The sequence below is a fragment of the Rhincodon typus genome, chromosome 2, assembly GCF_021869965.1.
Source record: "Rhincodon typus isolate 14 chromosome 2, sRhiTyp1.1, whole genome shotgun sequence".
NCBI classification, from domain to species: Eukaryota; Metazoa; Chordata; class Chondrichthyes; order Orectolobiformes; family Rhincodontidae; genus Rhincodon; species Rhincodon typus.
Genome location: NC_063333.1, coordinates 107,813,339 through 107,840,700, shown reverse-complemented (window position 1 = coordinate 107,840,700; position 27,362 = coordinate 107,813,339). Strand labels below are relative to the sequence as shown.

At 43.2% G+C, this 27,362-nt stretch overlaps 1 protein-coding gene across 1 annotated transcript in view; it reads left to right on the top strand.

The window, feature by feature from the left end:
• LOC109924700 (progressive ankylosis protein-like) overlaps window positions 1-27,362 on the top strand; it is a 113,075-nt gene that overhangs the window by 63,004 nt on the left and 22,709 nt on the right. The window contains exons 6-8 of the mRNA XM_048608733.1: window positions 18,616-18,682; window positions 23,234-23,343; window positions 23,484-23,613. Coding sequence (XP_048464690.1) covers window positions 18,616-18,682; window positions 23,234-23,343; window positions 23,484-23,613 — 307 coding nt within the window. The remainder of the gene's footprint in view (window positions 1-18,615; window positions 18,683-23,233; window positions 23,344-23,483; window positions 23,614-27,362) is intronic.

Sequence of the window (27,362 nt, the reverse complement as noted above, 5' to 3'; positions counted from 1 at the left end):
GATTCCTACATTGCTCCCTTCTGGAGCAACGTGGGAACCAGGTGCAGGCAGGAAGAGGTGCTTTTCTCTTGCATTGTTGGCTCTTATAGTTTGTAAGTTCTCTTTAACAGGATAAATCGAAGCCTAGAATTGCTCCAGAAGGGAGCAATGTACTCTGGCTGTGATCTCTCCATCCTGACCATGCAAAGTTCACTATCTCTGTGCCTCTCATAATTTTGTACACCCGACTCTCACTTCAACTTTCTCGTAACTTTTTTCATAGTTGAAACACTCCAGCTCAAGCACTGGTGCATCTTCTCTGTACTTTTTCCAGTGTAATCACATTCTTCCTATAGTGTGGCAATCAAAGCTGAACACAGTTCTCCAGCTGAGACCTAACTAACATCTCATATAGCTTCATCACAACCTCCCTGCTGTTTTGATTTAATGCTTGACCAATAAAGTCAAGCACCAAACTCTACAATACATCACTGCACACATTGTTTGAGTCACAAAAACAGGCTTTGGCCTATGCATCCTGCAACTAAACCAATTTTGGATCCAATTTGCCAAATTGCCCTGGATACTTGCCTCTTACCTTTTCTTAAACAATCTCCCATGTGAGATCTTGTCAAAATCCTTGTTGATGTCCATGTAGACTCCAACTGCACTACCCTCACATCTAGTCACCTACTTGAAAAACTTTAACTAAACCGTAATTAATCTCCCTTTTACAAAGCCATGCTGACTATCCTTGATTAATCTTTTCCTCTTCTAGTGGAAATTAATTCTGTTCCTGAGAATTTCTTTCTATAGTTCCCCTATCATTTGATGATAGATTTACTAACCTATTGTTCCCTGGTTTGTCTTGTCACCTTTCACCACTCACCTGGTGGAAGGGGAATGAAAAGGAAACACTTCTGAGGGCACATAGGTGGCATGCTGAAATGTTTTGAAGATACGAGTGCATTTCATAAATACACACCGCTTTACATTAGCTGTTTTCTCTTCCAAAGTGCATTACCTCACATATATCAGGTTAAATTCCATCTGCTACTGATCTGCCCATCTGACCAATCTGTTTATATTCACCAGTAACCTAACACGTCCATCCTCATTGTCAACTACCTATTCAGTCTTTGCATTTTCCACAAACCTGTCACCCTCACCAATTTCACCTGCATCAAAAAATATTTGTAAGGATGTTAGTGAGACTGGAAGGTTTGAGTTATAAGGAAGGCTGGATAGGCTGGGACTTTTTCCTGGGAGTGTAGGAGACCAAAGGGTGACCTCTACGGTTTATGAAAGGGCATAGATGAGGTGAATAGCCAAGCTCTTTTCCTCTGTAGGGAAGCCCAAAACTAGAGGGCATAGGTTTAAGGGTGAGAAAGGAAAGATTTAAAAGGGATCTGAGGAGCAACTTTTTCACACAGAGGGTGGTGCGTATATGGAACAAGTTGCCAGAGGATGTGGTAGAGGCAGGTAAAATAACACTTAAAAGAAATTATACAGGTGCATGGATAGGAAGCGTTTAGAGTGAAATGGGCCAAATGCAGGATAATGAGACTGATTCAGTTCAGGAAACCTGGTCAGCATGGATGAGTTGGACTGATGCGTCGGTTTCCATGCTGTATGACTATAAAAGTGACTAGCAGATTCAATAGTAGCAATTGAAAAAGAATCCGATAAGTATGTGGAAGGGGAAAGGAGTGGGACTAATTAAATAGCTCTGCCAAAAAACTGGCACGGATAAAGTAAGCTGAATGGCCGAATACTAAAGAGACAAAGAGGAACGATTTTAATTGGTGTGAGGCTGGGCTGTGTTATGTGCTGAATCTTTGCAATGGATCAAAACTTGAACTAGTTGACTCCTGGTTTGTTAATGACTCATTCTTTTTGAATTGTGGAAGTGGGCAGAATATAATAAAATATGGGCAATTTAAGAATGAGTGTAAGACTTATGCTGTAAATTTAAATGGCCCTTTGTCTAGATTTTGAATCTTTTCTGATACAAAAGGTATCAAAACCATTTCAAACAAATAAAACTTCCAGCAAGCTCAGCCATTTTAGAGATAGTAGTAACTGCACTGGCCAAGGGTGATTTTGTCAATGTTACCTGCGCCAGTAGTCTTTGAAGCACAATTTGCTGTTGATTTAGTTTTCTTTACAATTCATCCTATTATCTGTAAAATTGAATGAGATATAATTGTTAAATCAGAGTGACTGACTATGCACAAAAAAATTGAGGGGCAGAAATTGTTGAATTAGCACTTAAGACTTGTATTGGCGGGTTTCTATTTTAATTGGCAAAATGGATTTTTTTTTTTTTTTTAAAAAAGTAGATTAAAGCAACCCAGTGGGGGATATGGTGCATAATTTGAATTTACTGCACTAGTAACCCAGAGATGCAACTTAATTGCCTGGGGCATATTTCCAAATCCCAGGATAGCAGCTAGTCAAATTTGAATTCAACTAATTCATAACTATCAATTCAAGATTTTATTTTAATCTAAGTATTTGTGTCCTGAAAGTATCACTGTTGCAAAAGCCCGTTTGATTCATTAATTAGGGAGGGAAATCCACCTTCCTCACCTGGTCTGGCCTGCATGTGACTGCAGACCCACAACAATGGGTGGCATGGTGGCTCAGCGGTTAGTGCTGCTGCCTCACAGTGCCAGGAACCCGGGTTCGATTCCACCCTCGGGTGACTGTCTGTGTGAAGTTTGCACGTTCTCCCTGTGTCTGTGTGGGTTTCCTCTGGGTACTCCAGTTTCCTCCCACAGTCCAAAGATGTATAGGTTAGGAGGATTGGCCATAGTGCTGAGGGATGTGTAGATTAGGTGGGTTGTAGGGAGATGGGCCTGAGTGGGATGCTGTGAGGGTCAGTGTGGACTTGTTGGGCTGAAGGGGGAAAAGGCAGGAAAGTGGACATGAGGAATGTAAGATCAGCCATGATCCTATTGAATGGCAGAGCAAGCTCTATGGGGAGACTGGCCTATTCATATTCTAATGGTCCTGTGGTGTCAGGGATACAGAATGTACTTTTAGTTGGGAATTTTAATACCCATCACAAATGTAGCTCAGTCATACCACTGTTGAACAGGCTGACTGAGTCCTGAGGACATAGTGCTAGGCTGGGTTAACTGCAAGTGGTGAGAAAACCAACAACAGGGAAAAAACTTACTCAAGCTTGTCCTCACCCAGCTATCAAGGTGTCCATCAGTAGCAGCAGCAGAACTGTACTGAAACATAATCTGTAAACTCACGCCACAATATGACTTTACCATTGCCATCAAACCAAAAGATCAAACCTTGTTCAATGGTGAGTGCAGGAGAGTATGCCAGGAGAATCAGCAAAATGAGATTTTAGCCTGTTGAAGCTACAACACAGGATTAATTGCATATTCAATAGCAGAAGCCACATTCAATAAGCACAGCTATGCAATCCCACAACCGGTGGGCCAGATCTAAGATCTGTAGTCCAGCCACTTGCAAATGGTGGTGAACAATTAGAAAGAGAAGGATACTCCCACAAATATCCCCAATCTCAGCGATAATGGGAGGGGGTGCATATGCATACAAAAGACAAGACTAAAGCATTTGCATTCATCTTCAGACAGATGCACTGATCCATCTTGACTTCCTCTGGAGCTCCCCAGAATCCCAGATGCCAATATTAAGCCAATTCTATTCACTCCATGTTAAATCAAGAAATGGCTGAAAGCACTTAATACCGAGAAAGCAATGGGCCCAGCAATGCTACTAGAGACTTGTACTCCAGAACTAGTTGTGTCCCTAGACCAGCTGTTCCAGTAAAGCTACTCTGTGGAAAATTTTCAAAGCATGGCCTGTCCACAAAAGTAGCACAAATCCAATCCATCTAATTAATGCCTCCTCTAGATCATCAAACTTATGGAACGTGTTATCAGTTGTTCTTTTCAGGCAGCATTTACACAGCGATAAGTGACTGATCCTAATCTAATCAGGTTCAGCCAGGACCATTCAGCTCCTGATCTCAGTAAAACCTTGGTTCAGTCATGGACAAAAGCACTCAAGTTTAGAGCTGAGGTAAGGCAACAGCCCATTACATCAAGGCAGTATTTGACTGAGTACAGTATTGAGGAACCCTAGCAAAAGTAGAATCAGTGGAAATTTTGGTGGTGGGAAAGATTTCTCTGCTGGTCAGAGTTATACCTAATGCAAAGGTCGTTGGAGCCCAACTATCATCTGTCTTATTAATGACCTTCCCTCCATCATAAGGTCAGAAGTAGAGATGCACCATCATCAGTGAACAATGTTCAGCACCATTATTCCTCAGATGCTGAAGCAGTCCATGTCCAAATGCAACAAGACCTGGACAATATCCAGGCTTGGGCTGAAAAGTGATAAGCCACACAAATTCCAGGCAATGACCATGTCCAATAAAAGACAATTTAACCAGTGCCTTTGACGTTTATTGGTGTTACCGTCACTGAATCAACATCCTGGGATTTACTGTTGATCAGAAACTTAACTAGACTTGCCATATAAATACTGTGGCTACAAGAGTAAGTCAGAAGCTACTGCAGTGAGTAACTCCCCTCCTGCCTCCACAAGGCCTGTCCATAATGTGCAAGGCACAAGTCAGGATCCTGATGGAAATAATCCCCATTTGCCTGGATGAGTAAAGATACACAGGAACACCATCACCAGCATGTTCCCCTCCAAGCAACATTCTTACCAATAGATGGGTCAAAATTCTGAAATTCTCACCATAATGGCATTGTGGGTCTACCTAGAACACATGGACCACAGAGGTTCAAGAAAGCAGCTACCGTCACCACCTTAAGTGCAAATCAAGATGGACAATAACTGGTGTCCCAGGCAGCGCCGCCCACATTTCAAAAAAGAAGAGGAAGAAATATCAAATTTAAATTTAGGTTTGTGAAGGGATTACAGTTTAAAATTGCGGGTTTGACAGGCTTCAACCTGTATTTTAAGATGTGTGTGAGAGACCTGAGTAAATTTTTCCAAAAAAATTTTTTTTTTTGGCTGGACATAATATTTCAATCCTACAAACAGTGAAACAGTTGCAACCAATTTCAAAAACGTTTCAATCAAACACTAATGCAGCTAACTTTTGAAAGTTATTTTTCTTCCAAGTCCTGTGGACCAACAGGCAATTTTGCATAGGTCTAAATGGAAGTGACCTAATTGAAAAGTAAAAGTGCAATGATTCAGTTTTCTCTTACTAAGGCATCTCTGTTGCTACACTGAGCAGAATATTCCCAGTCCTTGAATAACATGAAGAGAAATGTGATAGAATTGTTTGAGAAATTGAGTGAGGTCTTTCTTAATGTCGGAAGCAATGAGTCATGTTTTCCAACCAAAAGAACTGCGGATGCTGTAAATCAGGAACAAAAACAAAGTTGCTGGAAAAGCTCAGCAGGTCTGGCAGCATCTGTGGAGGAGAAAACAGAGTTAACATTTCGGGTACGGTGACCCTTCCTCAGAACTATGCTTCCCGGATTTTGGTTGATGCCTAACGAAGGTATGCCATGATAGAGAAGAAAGGTGTGGTGGTCACCTTTTGTGTGAGAAAGTTCCACCAATATCTTCACATGTACATTTGTTATAGTAACAGACCACAAACCCCTGCTAGGGCTACTTAAAGAGCACAGGGCCATGCTGCCCATAGCTTCAGGTTGAACTCGGTGGTCGGCTGTTACACTCAATGCGTACAATTACAAGTCAGAACACCTTCCAGGAGGCCAAGTGGCAAGTGTGGATGCCTTCAGCCACCTCCCACTGGTGGATACACCACTGCTGTTGCTCCCACTGGAACAGTCAGCACTAGGTTTTAAACTTTCTGGACACCCTTCCAGTCACTGCTGACAATATTCAATTGTGGATGCAAAAAGATCCTGTCCTGGCAATACTAAAACAGCTGGTAGCGATGGGGAAAACAAAAGAGCCATCGCAACCAAAATTGAAACTTTTCTGGACTCGGAGAGACCAGATAACCATAGAGGACAGCATATTATGGGGAGCAAAAGTGATTTTTTTCCTCCAGTTGAATTGGGGAGGGATAGTGAAATGGCATCAAGAACACCAATGCCAGGCATAAGACTCCTCTAAGCAAGAGAGGCAGTTTACTACATGGGACGAAGTTTGGTGGCACAACCATGGGAATACCCCTGCATGGGTAAAAAGCAAAACATACCCGGCCCCTCAGAACATCCAGCAAGGCTGCCAGAACCTGTAGGATCTCCCCCTCCGCTTAGCATTGAAGAACCCTCTGAGGACAAGATGGACGTGGCAGATCTCGACGCCATTACTGCATGAAGAAAATGTGTTTCGGCCAAGATGCTCCAGGTGCAAGAGGTGGACTATGGTCCAGTACACACCACCAGTATTGGAGGCAGTCTTTGGCTTTGTCTTTAGAAAATGTGGCAAGTGGAGCTTATGGATTATAGGGTATGCCGATGGAAGTGGACACCCTTGCCAGGCTGACTGAGCTGGGGAACATCATTGAGTGAAGGTAATTGCATAGTCTCACTCAGTACCTATCCTGAACAGAAAAACCCTAGGTCAGCCCTCAGCAAAACCCCAAAACAATGCCAAGACTCAGCTGAACAATTAAAATTTTCTCAAGGATCCAGGCAGACAAACCATTCTAGTTACTGCCAGTACGCGGACTTGAGACGGTAAAAGAGACCCACCAAACGTGAATTGAATAAGAGAATGCATAAGCCTGTATCCTGAAGTGTGCACTCCCTGGAAAATCAACCTAATAGCTGGGTTGGAACAGTTAAATTGCTTAGCAACATCCAAATCAGAACCAGTCAAAATAAACATCAGGTTAAATGGTCAGAGATAGTAGGAACTGCAGATGCTGGAGAATCTGAGATAACAAGGTGTAGAGCTGGATGAACACAGCAGGCGAAGCAGCACCAGAGGAGCAGGAAAGCTGACATTTCGGGCCTAGACCCTTCTTCAGAAATGGGGGAGGGGAAAATGGTCACCCAGTTTTAATGGAGGTCAATACTGGCGTGGCTGTCAGTGATTGTGGGACTAATCTTTTCCAAAATTCAGTCTGGACTCAAACCATTAGGTTTGCATAAGACGTCAACCAGGCTGAGAAGCTATATAAGAGAACCCCTACAGATTAAGGGTACAGCTTTGTTTCCAGTCTCTTATGAGAAGCAGCTGGTTCAGATTACAACAGATTATAGTAAAAGCCTCGAGCCCTAGTTGATGGGGCAAAATTGGTTGAAGAAGATTCAACTTGATTGGCTCAACATTTTTCAATTACAAACTGGCTGCCTGTGTGAAGTCCTAATTAAGTATCCAGAAGTTTTTCAGGGAGGCCTAGGGTCTATCAGAGGGGCCAAAGCCACCTTGTGTTGACCAAGAAGCAATTCCATAATTCTGCACGGCCCGCAGAATGCCATTTGCCTTTCGTGCAAAAGTAGAGCCAGAAATCAGGAGGTCGGAAAGCGAATCATCAGACCAGTACATTTATGGAATGGGCAGTATTGCTCATACTGATTTGTGATGCCTGATGGGTTGGTTCACCTTAGTGGGGATTTCTAACAAATGGTGAACCACCTTTCTCAGCTGATTGAATTCCCAATCCCTTGCATAGAGGACTTAAACACAAAACTGGCAGAGGGTCTGTCCTTCATGAAGCTGGACATGAGCCATGCATACCTGCAGTTGTGATTATTTGAGGATTCCCAGAAGTATGCTACAATTAATGCACACACAAGGTTTTTTTTTAACCGATTATATGACACTGCCTGCCTTTTGGGGCATCGCTAGTCTGTGCTGTTTTCCAGCAGATCATGGAGAACATTTTATAAGGTCTGTGGCAGGTCACCGTTTATCTAGATAATAACCAGGAAAACCAATAAAGAGCGCTTAGAGAACTCAGACATAGTGCTTAAATGTTTCTCCATGATTGGGGTATGCCTAAGGAAGGGAAAAATGTGTTCCAGGCACTCCAAGTGCTATACTTGGGCTAGAGAGCTGATAAGACTGGGATACACTGTTAGAAGATAAAGTGAGGGCAATCAAAGTTGTCCTGGCTCCCATGTCTGTACTGGAGCTTTGGGTCTTTCCTTGGTTTGGTGAATTATTACAGAAAATCCATATATAACCTGGCTTCCATCCTGGCACCCTTACATTTGAGAAAGAGTCAGCCTTGGAAATGATCTCGTAGCCAAGATATAGCCTTTAGGGAAATGAAGAAGTGGCTATCATCGTCTAAGGTGTTGGCACACTATAATGCCAAGCACTACACTACGGTGTGGTGCCCAGATCTGCTCTTAGTACTAAATGGGGTTTAACAAGGATTTTGTATAACTGTAGCATTTTAAACAACTAGGCACCTGAACCCCCAAACCTCATTAGACACTGCTATGTTTAACTCTGTACCTACTAAAGAATACCCTGATCTATCCTTTTTGGTCCAAAATGGATAACCTCACATTTACACTAAAATCTATCTGCCACAGTTCTGCCCATTCACCTAATCTATCAATATCCCTTGGTAATTTTATGCTGTCATCAACACTGTCTGCAGTGCTCCCCATTTTTCTATCATTATTACTTATCTCCCTTCATTAAACTGCTTTTTCCAATTCTAACAGCCACGAGATAGAAACAAGATGATAAGAATTTCCACCATGAAAGTCACAGGATACCTGGTGACTCCAGCACTTTGCTCTGCAAACTTCCATCTTGGACAGCAAGCACCAGCATCTCAGGGCATAGAACAAGAACAAACAACAAAGAAAATTACAGTACAGGAACAGGCCTTTGGTCCTCCAAGCCTACACCAACATGCTGCCCGTCACAACTAAAACCCCCTACTCTTCCGGGGACCGTATCCCTCTATTCCCATCCTATTCATATATTTGTCAAGACGCCCTTTAAAAGTCACTTTAGTATCTGCTTCCACGACCTCCCCCGGCAGCGGGTTCCAGACACCCACCACTCTCTGTTTTAAAAAAAAACTTGCCTCGTACATCACCTATAAACCTTGCCCCTTGCACCTTAAACCTATGGCCCCTGGTAACTGACTCTTCCACCTTGGGAAAAAGCTTCTGACTGTCCACTCTGTCCATGCCCTTTATAATCTTGTAGACCTCTATGAATGACACAAGTTTCTCTAACCTCCTCTCATAGCCAATGTCCTCCATACCAGGCAACATCCTGGTAAATCTTTTCTGTACCCTCTCCAAAGCCGCCGCATCCTTCTGGTAGTGTGGTGACCAGAATTGAACACACTATTCCAAATGCGGCCTAACTAAGGTTCTATAAAGCTGCAACATTACCTGCCAGTTTTTTAACTTAATGCCCCAGCCGATGAAGGCAAGCATGCTGTATACCTTGTTGACTACCTTCTTCACTTGCGTTGCCACTTGCAGTGACCTGTGTACCCGTTACACCCAGATCTCTCTGTCTACCAGTACTCTTGCGGGTTCTGCCATTTACTGTATATTTTCCATCTGGATTAGACCTTCCAAAATGCATTACCTTACATTTTTACGGATTAAACTCCATCTGCCATCTCTCTGCCCAACCGATCTATATCCTGCTTATCCTTTTGATGGTCCTCATCGCAATCCGCAATTCCACCAACCTTTGTGTCATCGACAAACTTACTAATCAGACCAGTTACATTTTCCTCAAATCATTTATATATATATTACAAATAGCAAAGTCCCAACACTGATCCCTGAGAAACGCCACTAGTCACAGCCCTCCATTCGGAAACACACCCTTCCTACCCTCTGAGCCAGTTTTTTAATCCATCTTGCAAGCTCACCTCTGACCCCGTGCAACTTTACCTTCTGTATCAGTCTGCCATAAGGGACCTTGTCAAAGGCCTTACTGACGTCCAAGTAGACAACATCCACTGCCCTACCCTCATCGATAAACTTCGTCACTTCCTCAAAAAACTCAACCAAGTTAGTGAGGCATAAACTCCCCTTCATAAAACCATATTGCCTCTCGCTAATATGCCCACTGATTTCCAAGTGTGAGTAAATCCTGTCTCGAAGAATCCTCTCCAATAATTTTCCTAACGCTGATGTAAGGCTCACCGGCCTGTAATTAGCTGGATTATCCCTACCACCCTTCTTAAACAAAGGAATACATTGGCTATTCTCCAATCCTCTGGGACCTCCCCAGTAGCCAGTGAGGATACAAAGATTTCCCTTGAGGCCCCAGCAATTTCTTCCCTTGCCTCTCTCAGTATTCTGGGGTACATCCCATCAACCCTGGGGACTTGTCTATCGTAATGTTTTTCAAGACCCCCTGTACCTCCTTCCTTTTGATCTCAACATGACCCAAACTATCTACACACCCTTACCCAGACTCATTATCCACCAATACCTTATGTATGGTGAATACTGACGCAAAGTACAGATTTAATACCTCGCCCAGTTCCTCTGGCTCCATGCATAAATTCCCTTCCCCTGCCCCTGAGGGGGCCAACCCTCTCTCTGGCTACCCTCCTGCTCTTTATATATGTATAAAAAGCCTTGGGATTTTCTTTAATCCTGTTGGCCAATGACGTTTTCATGACCCCTTTTAGCCCTTCTGACTCCTTGCTTAAGTTTCTTTGGACTTCCGACAAAGAACAAAAGAACAAAGAAAATTACAGTACAGGAACAGGCCCTTTGGCCCTCCATGCCTGCACCGATATGCTGCCTTTCACAACTAAATCCCCCTACCCTTCTGGGGATCATATCCCTCTATTCCCATCCTATTCATGTGTTTGTCAAGACACCCTTTAAAAGTCACTATAGTATCTGCTTTCACTACCTCCCCCAGCAGCGAGTTCCAGGCACCCACCACCCTCTGTGTAAAAAAACTTACCTTTTACATCACCTTTCCTTGTATTTCCCACCCTTGCTTCGTGTGTTTCTAGCCTCCCAGACTTGATAAATGCTTCCTTTTTCCCTTTGATTAGGCTCACAATATCTCTGTTATCCGAGGTTCCCAACCTTGCCATACTTCTCCTTCATCCTTAAAGGAACGTGCCAGTTCTGAGTTCCCAGCAACTTACATTTGAAAGCCTCCCTCACACCAGATGTTGATTTGCCCTCAAACGTCTGCCTCTGATCTACATTCTTCAGTTCCTGCTTAATATTGTTGTAATTAGCCTTCCCCCAATTTAGCACCTTCAACTGACAACTACCCCTATCCTTATCCATCAGTATCTTAAAGCTTGCTGAATTGTGATCACTGTTCCCGAGCTGCCCCCTTACTGAGATGTCGTCTACCTGGCCAGGCTCATTCCCCAATACTAGGTCCAGTACGGCCCCTTTCCTAGTTTATCTACATACTGTTTCAAGAAGCCCTCCTGGATGCTCCTTACCAACTCAGTCCCATCCAAGCCCCAAGCACTAAGTTAATATATGGGAAGTTAAAATCACCCACGACAACAACCTTGTTACTTTTGCATCTTGCCAAAATCTGCCTACATATCTATTCTATCTCCTGCTAGCTGTTGGGAGGCCTATAGTAAACCCCAAACATTGTGATTGCACCCTTCCTGTTCCTAGCTCTACCCACATTGCCTCGCTGTATGAGCCATCCGAGGTGTCCTCCCGCAGTACAGCTGTGATTTTCTCCTTAACAAGCAGTCCAACTCCCCCACCGCTTTCATATCTCCCTCTATCCTGCCTGAAACATCTGTATACGTGCTCCATGGTCATTCCAGCACATGCTGTTGCTCTTTCTGTCTTACTGTGGGCTGTATTCCCCCAGAATATGAGAACAGAAGGGATTGAGTGAGATGAAATTGGGTGGCATAGTTGTTGGTGTTGAGGAACTGTGGTAAGGTATCCCAGTTGAGTGCCCTGAAAGCGCAGAGACCATGCAAGGTTAGCAGTGTGGAGGAATTAGCTCATCAAATTTTACAGTACAGAGGAGGCCATTCAACCGATCATGGCTGTACCAGCTTTTGAAAGAGCGACCTAGCAATTCCCACTCTCCAGTCTTCTCTCCATACCCCTTTAAATTCATCACTTTCAAATATATATCCCGTTCTCTTTTGATATCTCCTATGGAATTCACCTGCACCACTCTCACATGGAGCACATTCCAAATCCTAAGAGCTCTGAGTAAAGATGTTCCTCTGAAGTCGCTTAGCATCATCCCCACAATTCACTGTTCTCCTTAGCTTAGTATTGTCAGCAAATTTTGAAATTTTGCCCTCAATACCCAGCTCCAAACTGTTTATATAAATCAGAAAAAGCAAGGATCCCTGGGGAACACCATTTTCAACTCTTCAATCTGAGAAAAGCCCATCTATTCCTACCTTTTGTTTCCTATCTTTAAGCCAACTTTTAAACCATGGTGCCAATGACTCATTGATCGCAAACGTTACTAATTTGCTAACCAGCCTTGCCATGTGGCACCGTATCAAAAGCTTTCTGAAAATTAGACCATATCAAATGCTTTCTGAAAGTGATGTGTAACAGCAAGTCAGGGAAGATGTTGCATGCAATAGTGAGCATGGTAGAGCAAGATCCTTGGCAGAACGTGTATATAAATGTATAGAAACAGAGAGAGTGTGTGTGAGGTTACAGATGGTAACAATTAGCTTGTCAGTGCGGAGAGTACTGTTGACCGTTCCTCGAGAAAGCTGAGACTTTTTGAGCTGAGTAGGAACCTTGGACCAGGCTGACAGGGTCCAGTGTTATGATGATGATGTCCCTCTTCTGCACTGTTCAGTCGACTGCAACCTCTGAATCTATGTGCGCAAAGCAGGGCACCAATTACCACAAATGTCACAAATTGTGTATGGTAATTCTGGACTGGCGGTTCTTGACTGGGTGCACAATAGCTCTTTATAGCTGGTGCCAGAACTAGGGATGCCAGAATATCCCAGAATATTCCAGCTGTAGCGGGTTGGAGGAACAGGTGGGCATTGGACAGTAGGGATGCCTAGGTTTGTGGTGGGTAGGTAACGAGGCAAGTTTGGAATAATGGTGCAAGAAAATACGCTTAGCCTTGTGGAGAGAAACCTTCCATGAAACTCAAAAGAAATTACAACGACTTCCTTGTCCTCCTCCTCCTCCTCCACCTCCTTTCTTCACCTAGGCCCTACTTCTCCTCATCCTCTCTTCCTCCATTCTTTCTGGAAATATGAATTTGTTGGTGAGGTCAGCATTTATTGTCCTCAAGGTGCACATCAGAAGGTGATTCTGGGCTTCATTCTTGAACGACTGCAGAAGGTGCTTGCACAATGCTGTTAGGCAGGGAATTCCTGGATTTTGGCCCAGTGAGAATGACTGTTTGTTAACAAAACCATGTTTTATGCAGTGATGGTTCTGTTTTCATTTTAATGACTGGTGATTTTTTTTTTTGGTTTGGAAATTAAGGTACAGAAATAACTGAAAACTGGTGCTTTAGACTTGAAGGTGAATGCATCAAAATGATGAACAGACATTTCTGGATGTGGGTTCAAACCAATCTTAACTGAAAGAGTGGTGTTATTTCTTTTAAGAGTCAGCTCTGAAGTTCGTTTCGTCAGTTGGGTTAATCAGTTATGTACAATTTTAGTGTAACCATGATAATAATTTGAAAAATTAAACTACTTTTTTATGTATTCACAGGATGTGCATGTTGCATGCTAGGCCAGCATTTATTAGCTATTCCTAATTACCCTTGAGAAGGCAGTGATGAGTCACCTTTAGAGAGAAGAGGATTAAGAGGCGATTTGGTTGAAATTTTGAAAATGATGAAAGATTTGGACAGAATAAATAGGGAGAAACTGTTCCAATCATATATTTATCAAGATCAAGAGGTCATGGATGTAAAGTGAGTTGTAGAAGAAGTTATGTGAGATTTTTTTTAAAAATTCACACGAGTGGTTGGTGTCTGGAATGCAGTGCTTGGATGTATGGTCGAGGCAGATTTAATTGAAGCATTCAAGGAGGCATTGGTTGGTTCTGTTTAAATAGTCAAAGGGGGAAGGAGGGGAGGGTGGTACTACATCATGGTGCTCATTTGGGGAGATGGAGCAGACATGATGGACTGAGTGGTCTCCGTGCATTCTGTAATTCTTGAACTGCTGCAGTGCTTGGGGTGTAAGAACAATTCAGCTTGCATAATTGAATTACTGTACAGTTAGTCACATCCTGTAAATAAACTGTCATCTAGTGAAGGAAGACACCAGACATATCATTATTCTTTCAAGAGCTTTCATTATACAGCTCAATTTCAAAACAGAATGCACATGAACATATCCTGCTTGAATGCAGCTACTTGTGTATGAATTTTTTTTTTAAAAAAGCATTATTCAATTATGAAATGAAGATGGAGATATTAAATAGTGTGCATTGGTATAAATTGCATGATGAATGGTGTTCTGATTTAAAAATAATTTTAAGACTGAAGAGATTAAGATTTATCCTTTTCTATGGGATAGAAAAATGGGTGCAATAGACTAGCAGCTTCACTGAATCCTCTACTGATGTCAGTGGAAAGTAATATTAATTTTAAACTGACAAGATCATTTGGATAAAAGAAGAAATATGCAGTTGTAGTGTCACGTCTCAGTAAGGCACACAGATAATCTAACTGTTAGAAGTTATACCTATCTGTTTCATTCTATGACTCCATTACATTCAAATTAATGAATGGAAAATTTTTGGAAACACAATCCCTGGTATCTGAAGTTTGTGATGAATCTTTATGTCATGCATTCAAATTCATACAATTATCTCTAATTTCCTTGGACTTCAGTAAACCTTTGACACAGGAGATTGTGTGACAAGGACTAGGAAGGGTGCTACTGAAATTGCATGGAAATGAATAGACCATGAGAAAAGGGTACTTCAGGGGATGGTGTTGCTCTGGAAAGAAGCAAGTGTGATGCTTCCTAGATCAGTTTCAACCCATTGTTGCACATAACGATTTAGAAATGGACGAGACCAGCAAAGCTCACTGTTGATATTAAATTTAAGAGATGATTAGGATGCAAATTAGAGCAAAAAAGGCGATTGCAGGTGAAAGAAGATTTAACAGATTGGAATGTTAGCTTGGTGAATGACTTGCTGTTTCCTTTGAATAAAATTGTGGCAGCACTGCCTGTGTGGGAGGATAAGGTAAATGTTGATATGTTGTAAGATACAGACAGAGATCTAGGAATAATTTTGGACAACTGCCTGAAACCATTGGCTTTATGGCATGGCACCACCAGTGATGAGCAAAAGAGTTGCATACTTGGCAGGATAATGATACAATAAGAACTGATCTTGTGCGGAATTTATTTAGACTCATTTGGAATAATGTATACATTTCTAGCCACCACATTTTACTGGAAATATTTTTGGTTTTGGAAAGGATGTGGCAAAGGAAATTAAATTAACAGCTGAGAAAAGGCATGTGAGCTTTGAGAAAAGAACGAAAATTTAAAATGTTCATGTTTGAAATAAGAAACCGTGGAATTTTATGAGGGTATGAGTGATGTGGGCTGTGGCGAAACGGTGGCAGAGCAGACGAGAATTCTGACAAGGCCTATCTCGACATGGGAGCATCTTGTTCCATCTTTTATGCTTTTGACGAGTAGCTTGATCAGTCTTTTCACAAAGAAGCAGCAAGTTTTTGGACCAACTCAGCTGGTTAATATTCCACTTTTCTGTCTTGGCAAATATGCCAAACAGCTAGACAGCGAGAAAACCAAAGTTGGGAACCGACGTGTTCATCTTGCCACTTACTCTAAATAACTTCCATGTTGCATGTGACTGAAATGGCCAGACACACCCTTCATCCACGGATGTTGGCATCTGTCATTTGCCAATACCTCACAGTGAAAATGGCACCTCTTCAGTACATTGGTACAGCACTTTGGAGGCAGTGTGCATTGCAACTAGCATTGAAAGGCTGAAGCTTGGACACCATGAACAGAGACCGGCATCCAGCTCACAGATTTGACTAGGCAGTATTTCAGGACTAAAACAGAAGTTTCTGGAAAAGCTCAGCAGGTCTGGCAGCATCTATGAAAAAAGAAAAATCAGAGTTAGTGTTTCGGGTCCAGTGACCCTTCCTCAATGTATTTTGTATTTAAGTCACTGCCACGTCTCTTCTAGGCATGCCTTTACAGCATCTGCAGTTCTTTCAGTTTTTATTTAGTATTTCAGGACTGCTTGCTTGTTTACTTAGCACTCACTCACTTAGCACCCACATGTATGTTTGTGCCAATCATGCTTTTCCTTGCCTTGCTTTGCCATTCCATGCAGTCACACAACCGGGCTGTTTGCCTTACTGGTCAACAGTCCTCAGCCAAGGGACATACATCTTGCTGTATGACGGTGTTACATCATTATCACACCTGCTCTATGCAACCTACACAGCTGACGCACTATATTGCAGCAACCAAGAAGCCTTGTCTCAAAATCTTAAGGAATAGTCTTCACCAGCGCTAGTAGAGGCACCCATCACTCAGGGGGTCCTAGCAAGTAAGTCAAGGGCAGCCTTCCATATCAGTCTAGGGGATTGGCCATGGTAGGCACCCAGTCAGAAAAATCTTGGTGAGGGTCTATGCTTCTGCAATCTAGGAGTGGCCTTGGTCAGCCCTGTGGCTGCAGAGCATCCAGTCTGGGGCATGAGAGCCAACATGGTCAGGGAGATGCCGTACACAAGTCAGAGGTGTGGGTACTTCTTGTCCAGGATTGTCTCAGTTAGGTCATTCAGAAGGGTAAACCACCCTCACTTTGTCAGGCCCATCTACAGGAAGATGGTGAGAGCAACAGTATCTGCAAGAATGAATGGGAATGTGACAGTCAAGAGCACCCTTGCTTCAAGACTGAGTGTAGTGAATGACCACACACGGCATTTGCATATCATATGCTAGGGACTGGGAAAGGTGGACAGTGCAGGCTCACGTAGATGATTTGGGTGGGGACCTGGAGAGGCGCAAAGCCTGTGGAGTTAATAGGAAGGGCTTCCAGGAATTGTATGTTTTTGACCCAGCAATAATGAAGGAATGGTGATAATATTTCCATGTCAGGATGGGGAGTTTCTTGGAGGGTGTTCCCATGTATCTGCTGTCCTTGTCCTTCTAGAGAGTAGTGGTGAGATAGTAGGAACTGCAGATGCTGGAGAATCTGAGATAACAAGGTGTAGAGCTGGATGAACACAGCAGGCTAAGCAGCATCAGAGGAGCAGGAAAGCTGACGTTTCCGAAAAGTCAACTTTCCTGCTCCTCTGATGCTGCTTGGCCTGCCGTGTTCATCCAGCTCTACACCTTGTTATCTTAGAGAGAAGTGGTCATGGGTTTGGAAGGTGCTCTAATATGATCTTTGGTGAATTTCTGTAGTTCATCTTGTAGATGGTGCATGCTGCTGCTGTTGAGTATCATTGATGGTGGGAGTGCAAGTTTGTGGATATGGTACCAATCAAGTGGGCTGCTTTGTCCTGGATGGTGTCAAGCTTCTTGAGTGTTACTGGAAGCTACAGTCACCTAGGCAAGTGGGGAGTATTCCATCAATTCCTGACTCGCTGCAGTATTTCTAGTCTCTGACTTGTAGCCGTAGTATTTATATGGATAATCCAAGTCTGTTTCTAGTCAGTGGTAGGTAAACCCCAGGATGTTGTTGGGAGGCTTCAGTGATAGTAACACCATTCAATGTCATGGGGCGGTGGTTGGATTGTCTTTTGTTGAAGATGGTAATTGACTGCCTTTTGTGTGGCACAAATGTTACTTGCCACTTGTCAGACCCAGCCTAGATATTGTCCAGGCCTTGTTGCATTTGGACGTGGAGTGTTTCAGTGTATGAGTAGCATCAAATGGCGAACATCCCCGCTTTTGACATTATGATTGAGGGAATCAGCTGAAGATGGTTGGGTGTAGGATATTACACTTGGGTATTCCTGCTGAGATGATTGTCCTCCAACAATCACAACCATCTTCCTATGCACAGGTATGACTCCAACTAACGGAGACCCTAGCCCCTTATTTACATTGATTCTAGTTAGGGCTCCTTAGTTCCACACCCAGTCAAATGCATCCTCGAAGTCCAGGGCAGTCACTCTCCCCTTACCTTCAGCAATGAGATTTGGAATTCAGTAGCCCTGGCAGAACCTAAACTGAGTGTCAGTAAGCCAGGGTTATTGCTAAGTAAGTGCTGCTTGATCGTAGGTGGCATCAACAGTGCTATCACTTCCATTACCAATAATCGAGAGTAGACTGATGGGATGGTAATCTACCCTGCTTTTTTGCACAGGGCGTTTTTTTTTTACATTGGGTAGATGCCAGTTTTGTAACTGTGCTGCAAAAGCTTGACTAGACTTGCAGCAATTTCTGGACCACAGGCCTTCAGTACTATTTCCAGAATGCTGTCAGGGCCCATAGTCTTTGCAATATCCAGTGCCTCCAACAGTTTCTTGATATCACGTGGAGTGAATAAATTGGCTGAAGACTGGCACCTGTGATGCTGAAGACCTCTGGAAGAGGCCAATATAGATCACCCAATTAGCACTTCTAACTAAAGATTGGTTTGAGTGCTTCAGCCTTATCTTTTGCACTGATATTCATCATTGAGGATGGCGTTGTCCAGGAAAGGGTGGCTCTAGGACCCTGTGGACTCACTCAGCAAAATGAATTTGTCTAGGTACATTTGCATGTATCAGGGAAAGGACTACGCACACAAGCCAGCACTAAGTGAAACGTTCACACCTTCATTTGAAGGCAAACCAAGTAAGAACTAACCTTTACAATTTTAACAACTCTGTTTCTAACTATCCATTTCTTTAGAAACTTAAATACTTGTAACTTCTGCTAGTTCATCAAATTCTTTTGATTCCTCTATCTCCACGGGTTGATTTTTTGCACTCTTGCTGTCTCTACCCCTGGTTGAAAAGCAAGCTGCTGTGGTCTCTGTTGTGTCCTGACATGCCTGTAGGCTGGAGATTGGGATCAGGTCAAGTCCTGCCAGGGCCAAGTTCTTTTACCTTCGGGGCTACCTTCTCAAATTTTCCAAGGACTTGACCAATCAGGGGCATTGGGTTGAAGTGTTGTTAATGTCTTTCAATAGTTTGCTAACGGTGAATCCTTTGTCTTCTTTGAGACTTGGATATCTGGCTTTGGCCCAGAATATGCAACAGGTCCTTTGTTTTATTGAGGCACATCTGAACCATGTGTCTAGTGATGATCTGTTTGTCAGGAAACAGTGAACCGCTCTTTTACACTTGTTGTCGTGTTCTGTTGCCTCTCTGGTTTTCAATTGTGTGGGCAGTCCAAAGAAAGGCCCATCTAAATGCTAAATTGCCCATAGTGTCCAGTGATATGTAAAATAGATGGATTAGCCATGGGAAATGCAAGGTGGGGTGGGTCTGGGTGGGATAATCTTCAGACAATCAGTGTGGACTTGATGGGTCAAAGGGCTGGCTTCCACACTAGGGATTCTGTGATTCTATAGACTCAGTGTGTCTTTATGTCTTGGCCGAAGTATTCCCAGCAATCTTGCTTTTTGGTCAACTTCTGTGCTGTTTGTTTCAGTTGCTGTGCTTGTATTGCTGGCTTTATGGTTGTTGTAGTTAGTTCATACATTCATACAGCATGGAAATGGGCTCTTTGATCCAACCAGTCCAAGCCGAACATAATCCCAAACTAAACTAGTCCCACCTGCCTGCTCCTGGCCCATATCCCTCCAAACCTATTCATGTACTTGCGTTGCAATTGTGCCCACATCCACCACTTCCTCAGGAAGTTCATTCCACATGCGAACCACCCTCTGTGTTTAAAAAAAAAAATTGCCCCTCATGTCTTTTTTAAATCTCTCTCCTCTCACATCTAAAAGTGTGCCCCACAGTCTTGAAATCCCCCATCCTAGGGAAAGTACAACTGCCACTAACTGTATCTATACTCCTCATTGTTTGATAAATTTCTATAAGATTGCCTCTCAACCTCCTACAGTCCAATGAAAAAGGTCCCAGCCTATCCAGCCTTTCTTTATAACTCAAACGTTCCATAGCTGGCAACATCCTGGTAAATTTCTTCTGAACCCTCTCCAGCTTGATTATATCCTTCCTCTAACTGGGTGAACAGAACTGGACACATTATTCCAAAAGAGGCCTCACCAATGTCCTGTACGACCTCAACATGACTCCCCAACTGAGCATTGAAGGCAAGCATGCCAACCACCTTTTTACCCACTCTGTCTATATGTGATGCAAACTTCAAAGAATTATGTATCTGCACCCCTAGGTCTCTCTGTTCTACAACACTACCCAATGCCCCACCATTAATTGTATAAGCCTTATCCTTGTTTGTTGTACCAAAATGCAATACCTTGCATTTATCCAGATTGGACTCTATCTGCCGTTTTTCAGCCCATTGACTCATTTGGTCATGACCCCTTTGTAATCTTGGAAAACCTTCTTCACTGTCTACTATGCCACAAATTTTGGTGACATCCGCAAACCTACTAACCATGCCTTCTATGTTCTCATCCAAATCATTTACATAAATAATAAACAAAAGAGGGTCCAGGACCGATCCCTGTGGAACACAGCTGGTAACAGGCCTCCAATCTGAAAAGCAATCCTCCACCATTACTCTGTCTCCTGTGGTTACCTTTTTAATCAATTTATTTTACTTGAGCAGTCACAGGCTGCTACAATAGGGATAGTTGTGGAGCCACTTCCTCTAGTGAGTTGTTTAATTGTCCACCACCATTCACGACTGAATGTGGCAGGCCTGCAGAGCTTAGATGTGGTTTGTTGGTCATGGGATCGCTTAGCTCTCTGTCTATTACTTGCTATATATGCTGCTTGACATGCAAGTAATCCTGTTTTGTAACTTCACCAGCTTGACACCAGCCTGGTGCTGCTGCTGGCATGCTGTCCTGCACTCTTTATTGAACCAGGATTGATCCCCTGTCCTTATGATGATGGTAAAGTAGTGGATATACTGAATTATGAGTTTGCATTTGTGTTGGAGTACGGTTTTGCTGTTGCTGATGGCCCATAGTGCCTCATTGATGCTCAGTCTCGAGTTGCTAGATCTGTTTGATGTCTGTCCCATTTAGAACAGTGATAGTGCCACAACATGATGTGAGGCATTCTGTGTGAAGGTGGAACCCTGTCTCCACAAGGACTGTGCAGTGGTTAGTCTTACTGATACTGTCATAGACAAATGCATCTGCAGCAGGTATATTAGTGAGGGTGAGATCAAGAATGTCTTTTGCTCTTGTTTGTTCCCCCACCATCTGCTGCAGACATAATCTAGCAACAAGTCCTTTAGGATTTGACCAGCTTGATTGGTAGTGCTGCTGCCAAGCCACTCTTGGTGGTGGATTTGGAAATCACGCAATCACAGTACGTTCTGTGCCCTTTTCACCCTCAAAACTTCCTCCAAGTATTGTTTAATATTGGAGGTGTACTGATTCATCAGTTGAGAGAGGACAGTACATGGTAATCAGCAGGAGTAATCATTCCTTGCCCATGTTTGACCTGAAGTCATGAGACTTCATCGTGTCCAGAGTCAATTATTGAGGCGTTGCACTCTGGAAAGTCAAACCAGGGAAGGACTTAAACAATAAATGGTAAGGTCCTGAGGAGTGTGTGGAACAGAGGGACCTAGGAGTACAAGTACATAGTTCGTTGAAAGCGGCATCACAGGTGGACAGGGACAGTGGTGAAGAAGGCCTTTAGCATGCTGGCCTTCATCGGTCAAGGCATTGAGTATTGGATTGGTACCTTATGTTATAGTTGTATAAATCATTGGTGAGGCTGCACCTGGGGTATTGTGTACAGTTTTGGTCACCCTTTTATAGGAAGGACATGGTTAAGCTGGAAAGTGTGCAAAGAAGATTTACGAGGATGTTGCCAGGACTAGTAGGCCTGAGTTATAGGGAGAGGTTGGACAGGATAGGACTTTATTCCTTGGAACGTAGGAGAATGAGGGGTGAACTTATTGAGGTGTATAAAATCATGGAGGGCATTGATAGGGCATGTAGCCTTTTTTCCCCAGGGATGGGGATTTGAAAACTAGAGGACATAGGTTTAAGGTGAGAGGGGAAAGATTTAAGAAGGATCTGAGGGGCAACTTCACAGGCAGAGAGTAGTGCGTATATGGAATGGGCTGCCAGAGAAAGTGGTTGAAGCAGGTACAATAGCAACATTTAAAAAACATTTGGATAGGTATGTGGATGGGAAGAGTTTAGAGGAATGTGGACCAAACGCAGGCAATTGCAACTAGCTGAGTGGTCACCATGGATAGCATGGACCAATTTGGGCTGAAGGGCCTGTTTCTATACTGTACTCTGACTCTATGACATCCAAGGCAAATCCCTCCTCACTATATACCACTGTGCCGCCACCTCTCCTGGGTCTGTCCTGCTGAACATATCCAGAGATGTACATGATGTCCCTGGACAAGGTTTGATTTTGTGTGTATGACTGTGTCAGGTTGTTGCTCAACTAGTCTGAGAGACCGTACTCCCAATCTTGGCGCCAGGCTCGGATGTTAGTAAGAAGAACTTTGCAGGGTCGACAGGGCTGTTTTCTCCATTGTTGATGCCAGGTGGTCCATCCAGTTTTATTTCTTTTATTTCATGCTGCTGAGTGAATATTTTAAATTGTGCCACCTTTGTACCCTGAGAAGCATTTGTTTGTGTTTACCCTCACACTATGTCCACTGCCAGCACTTGACCAGCTGCAGGGCTGCACTTTAAAGATATCACCAGTGGAATGGAACCCAAGATATCTCAATAGTGCCAAGTACTTCCACTTCCAGCAAATGGGAGAACAGAACAAACATGGCGCCATGGAGTGTTTAGATAATAAAATGAACTTGAGAAGATAGCATGAGAAAACTCGCAAGGACTCTCAGAAAGAAACCCTCCATGAAACATACCAAATTGATGCTTAGTCAACTTCTGTTAAAATTCAGCTGATAGTAACTACCTCTTTTGTGTGGAGAACTGTTCCTCAATAAGTGGATAGGGGATATAAGCAGCATTGTATATTAAGTCACAGTTGGAGGGAGTGGAAGGATGTTATAAACACCAGTCAACACAGTCGATTTCTTCCTTACTAAAACAAGTATTGCACTGATCCTAGAAACAGATAAAACAATCTCATAAAATGAGTAAAGAGATGTTTAGGTTAGCTGCCCCGTGTTGTGCCTGGATGTTTGATCCAGTAAAATTCAGAATGTCCCACGTAAGTTGCACAAAGATAAAACGCTTTATTCGCATGACTTGCATTTTTGCTACTCATAGTAAATGTATGTATTTTCTCTGAGATTTTCCAAGAGACTGCATGTCTGGCAAGGCCTCAAGCAACAGTCAGCTTATCAGAACATTACACGCATTTTCTGAGAAGCTTTCTATGGCATGCAATGTCTCATCAATGGTAAGGGAATCCTTGAAAAACTAAACCTCATACTTTGAGCTAATGTTCTGAATCTGGAGGTGATTTTTAGTGAGAAAATAGAATTCAGATAATCCTTAACTGTGGTGGTTTCTAACTTAAAATTTCTCCTATATCCCCAGTTGTGCTTTATTGTGTTCTGGACTCCGCATCTGTCAGAGAAAATCCTGGTTAATCTGATAGGAGTGAATTTAGCTTTTGCTGAGCTCTGCGTGATACCTCTGAGGATTTTCTCCTTCTTCCCTTTCCCAGGTATGAAGCTTTATTAAAGGGCCACAGTATTCTAGAGGTGCTGTGATAGGTTGACTACTAAATTGCACTATATTTTCCAGAAATGCTAAGAAATGCTTGTTGGTTTAAATCTTCTTGCTGTAGCTACCAAGGGAGAAATAATAGGGTTCGATGCATTTACTCAGCATCTGTATTCTTGTTTAGTATTAAACAGTCATCTAGGCCTGCTTCTTCAGTGTAGGCTTCTTCAAGATGTTGAGAGTATAGGGGGATTAAAGGGATGTGGCGGTAATGACACTTGTAATCCAGAGTCCTAGGGTAATGTCCCAGGAATATAGGTTCAAAATTTGGTGAAACTTAAATTCAGAAAACATCTGAAAAATAAACTTCAAATAACATGACCTTGTAACCACTATCAATTGTTACAAAACTCGTCCAGAAAATCTGTGGACCTTACCTGGCCTGGCCTACATGTGAGCCAGGCTCACAGCAATGTCGTTGACTCTTAACTGCCCAGTGGACAACTAGGGACGGGCTCATCCTATGAATGAATAAACAAAAAAATGAAGAGTTAAGGGAATTTTAAAGGCCCAATTCTATTTGTGGAAACCCTGATAGTACGTTATCTTTACTTCTAAAATATCATTCCAAATTTCTCTTCATCTGAAGAAGTATGGACAATAAAATATAAGCAAAAGATTTTGCAAATGAACCATAACCTCTCCCACAAAAATAATGGTGAAATTTCTCTTGTTAATTTTATTATAAACGGCATTACAATTTTTAATTTAAATATTTGCAGTAAGGACTTTCTTCTGAAGATTATATTGGTTGTGACAGGTTTTAAATTGTTGTTACATTCAAAAACTCATGTAAGCATATGCTGGTCAGTTAGTTCTGTTGGCTGAATGGCTGGTTTGTGTTTGGATCAAGGATGATGATGATGAGTGCTCCATTTGTATGAAAGGTATGTGGAACACTATTGTAAGGCAATGGTAGCCTAATGGAGTGGGGTTAGTGGCAGTGACGATGACAATGGTCTTCACAAAATGAGTTTCATTAATGTACAATACCCGAATTCAGGGGCAAGGAGGACAGTTTTAGACAAAGTTCAATGTGGTATGTCTCCAGAATGGGGATGCTGGGTGGAAATGGACTCTGGGGATTATGTGAGGTAAAGAAAGGCATGGCGCTTGTGTTTGGGGTGGGGTGGGGGCGGTGGGGACTGTTGCAACCAGGTGGAGGTCATGGTGTCCACTGTGAACTGCATTCCATCCATCACTTGACGTTTTTCTAATTGCAAAGTGTTACTAGAAAGTGGCTAGGACAATGCCCAGGGTGGGTGGAGTTAGTGTCAGTTTGATGGGCAAAAGTACATATCCAAATTTGTTGAATGCTAGCGTATCGACTGGGACAATGCTCTGAATAATTGGCCAGTGAGGCTGTTTTACTGGATGCTGAGGAGTTGAGGGAGCAGAAGTAGTATTCCAAGGAGGATGATAATGAGATTGGGCAGGAGAAAACTCATTGCCTATGACAGAGCTTGAACTATAAGCCAGACAGGATCTGATTGACGCCTGGTTCCAGTAGATGAGGACTGGATGCTGGAGACCATTATGGAACATAAAATAGTCTTTGGTCATAGTGCCATTTTTTCTTTTTAGGCATTGTGGGGGCAAGCATCAGCCTCTATTGGTTTTGTTGGTAGTCCTTATTTCTGTAGAACACAGAACAGTACAGAACAGGCACGAGCCCTTCGGCCCATGATGTTGTGCTGACCGTGACATCAAACTGTTCCCTCTCGCCTGCCCTTGGTCCATATCCCTCCATTCAAAGAACAAAGAACAAAGAAAATTACAGCATAGGAACAGGCCCTTCAGCCCTTCAGCCCTCCAAGCCTGCGCCGATCCTGAACCTCTATCTAAACCTGTCGCCTAGTTTCCAAGGATCTGTATCCCTCTGCTCCCTGCCCATTCATGCACCTATCTAGATACATCTTAAATGACACTATCGTGCCCGCCTCTACCACCTCCGCTGGCAATGCGTTCCAGGTACCCACCACCCTCTGCATAAAGAACTTTCCACGCATATCTCCCTTAAACTTTTCCCCTCTCCCTTTGAAATTGTGACCCCTAGTAATTGAGTCCCCCACTCTGGGGGAAAAAGCTTTTTGCTATCCACCCTGTCTATACCTCTTATGATTTTGTAGACTTCAATCAGGTCCCCCCTCAACCTCCGTCTTTCTAATGTAAATAATCCTAATCTACTCAACCTCTCTTCATAGCTAGCGCCCTCCATACCAGGCAACATCCTGGTGAACCTCCTCTGCACCCTCTCCAACGAATCCACATCCTTTTGGTAATGTGGCGACCAGAACTGTACACAGTATTCCAAATGTGGTTGAACCAAAGTCCTATACAACTGTAACGTGACCTGTCAACTCTTGTACTCAATACCCCGTCCAATGAATGAAAGCATGCTGTATGCCTTCTTGACCACTCTATCAACCTGCATTGCCACCTTCAGGGTACAATGGACCTGAACACCCAGATCTTTCTGTGCATCAATTTTCCCCAGGGCTTTTCCATTTATCGTATAGTTCGCTCTTGAACTGGATCTTCCAAAATGCATCACCTCGCATTTGCCTGGATTGAATTCCGTCTGCCATTTCTCCACCCAACTCTCCAATCTATCTATATTCTGCTGCATTCTCTGACAGTCCCCTTCACTATCTGCTACTCCACCAATCTCAGTGTCATCTGCAAACTTGCTAATCAGACCATCTATACCTTCCTCCAGATCATTTATGTATATCACAAGCAACAGTGGTCTCAACACGGATCCCTGTGGAACACCACTGGTCACAGTTCTCCATTTTGAGAAACTCCTTTCCACTACAACTCTGTCTCCTGTTGCCCAGCCAGGTCTCTATCCATCTAGCTAGTACACCCTGGAGCCCATGCGACTTCACTTTCTCCATCAGCCTACCATGGGGACCCTTATCAAACGCCTTACTGAAGTCCATGTATGTGACATCTACAGCCCTTCCCTCATCTATCAACTTTGTCACTTCCTCAAAGAATTCTATCAAGTTGGTAAGACATGACCTTCCCTGCACAAAACCATGCTGCCTATCACTAATAAGCCCATTTTCTTCCAATTGTAAATAGATCCTATCCCTCAGTATCTTCTCCAGCAGCTTCCCCACCACTGACGTCAGGCTCACCGGTCTATAATTACCTGGATTATCCTTGCTACCTTTCTTAAACAAGGGAACAACATTAGCAATTCTCCAGTCCTCCGGGACCTCACCCGTGCTCAAGGATGCTGCAAAGATATCTGTTAAGGCCCCAGCTATTTCCTGTCTCGCTTCCCTCAGTAACCTGGGATAGATCCTATCCGTACCTGGGGCCTTGTCCACCCTAATGCCTTTTAGAATACCCAACACTTTCCCCCTCCGTATGCCGACTTGACCGAGAGTAATCAAACATCTATCCCTAACCTCAACATCCGTCATGTCCGTCATGTCCCTCTCCTCGGTGAATACTGACACAAAGTACTCATTAAGAATCTCACTCATTTTCTCTGACTCCTCGCATAACTTCCTTCCTTTGCCCTTGAGTGGGCCAACCCTTTCTCTAGTTACCTTCTTGCTCCTTGTGTACGAATAAAAGGCTTTGGGATTTTCCTTTAACCCTGTTTGCTAAAGATATTTCATGACCCCTTTTAGCCCTCTTAATTCCTTGTTTCAGATTGGTCCTACTTTCCTG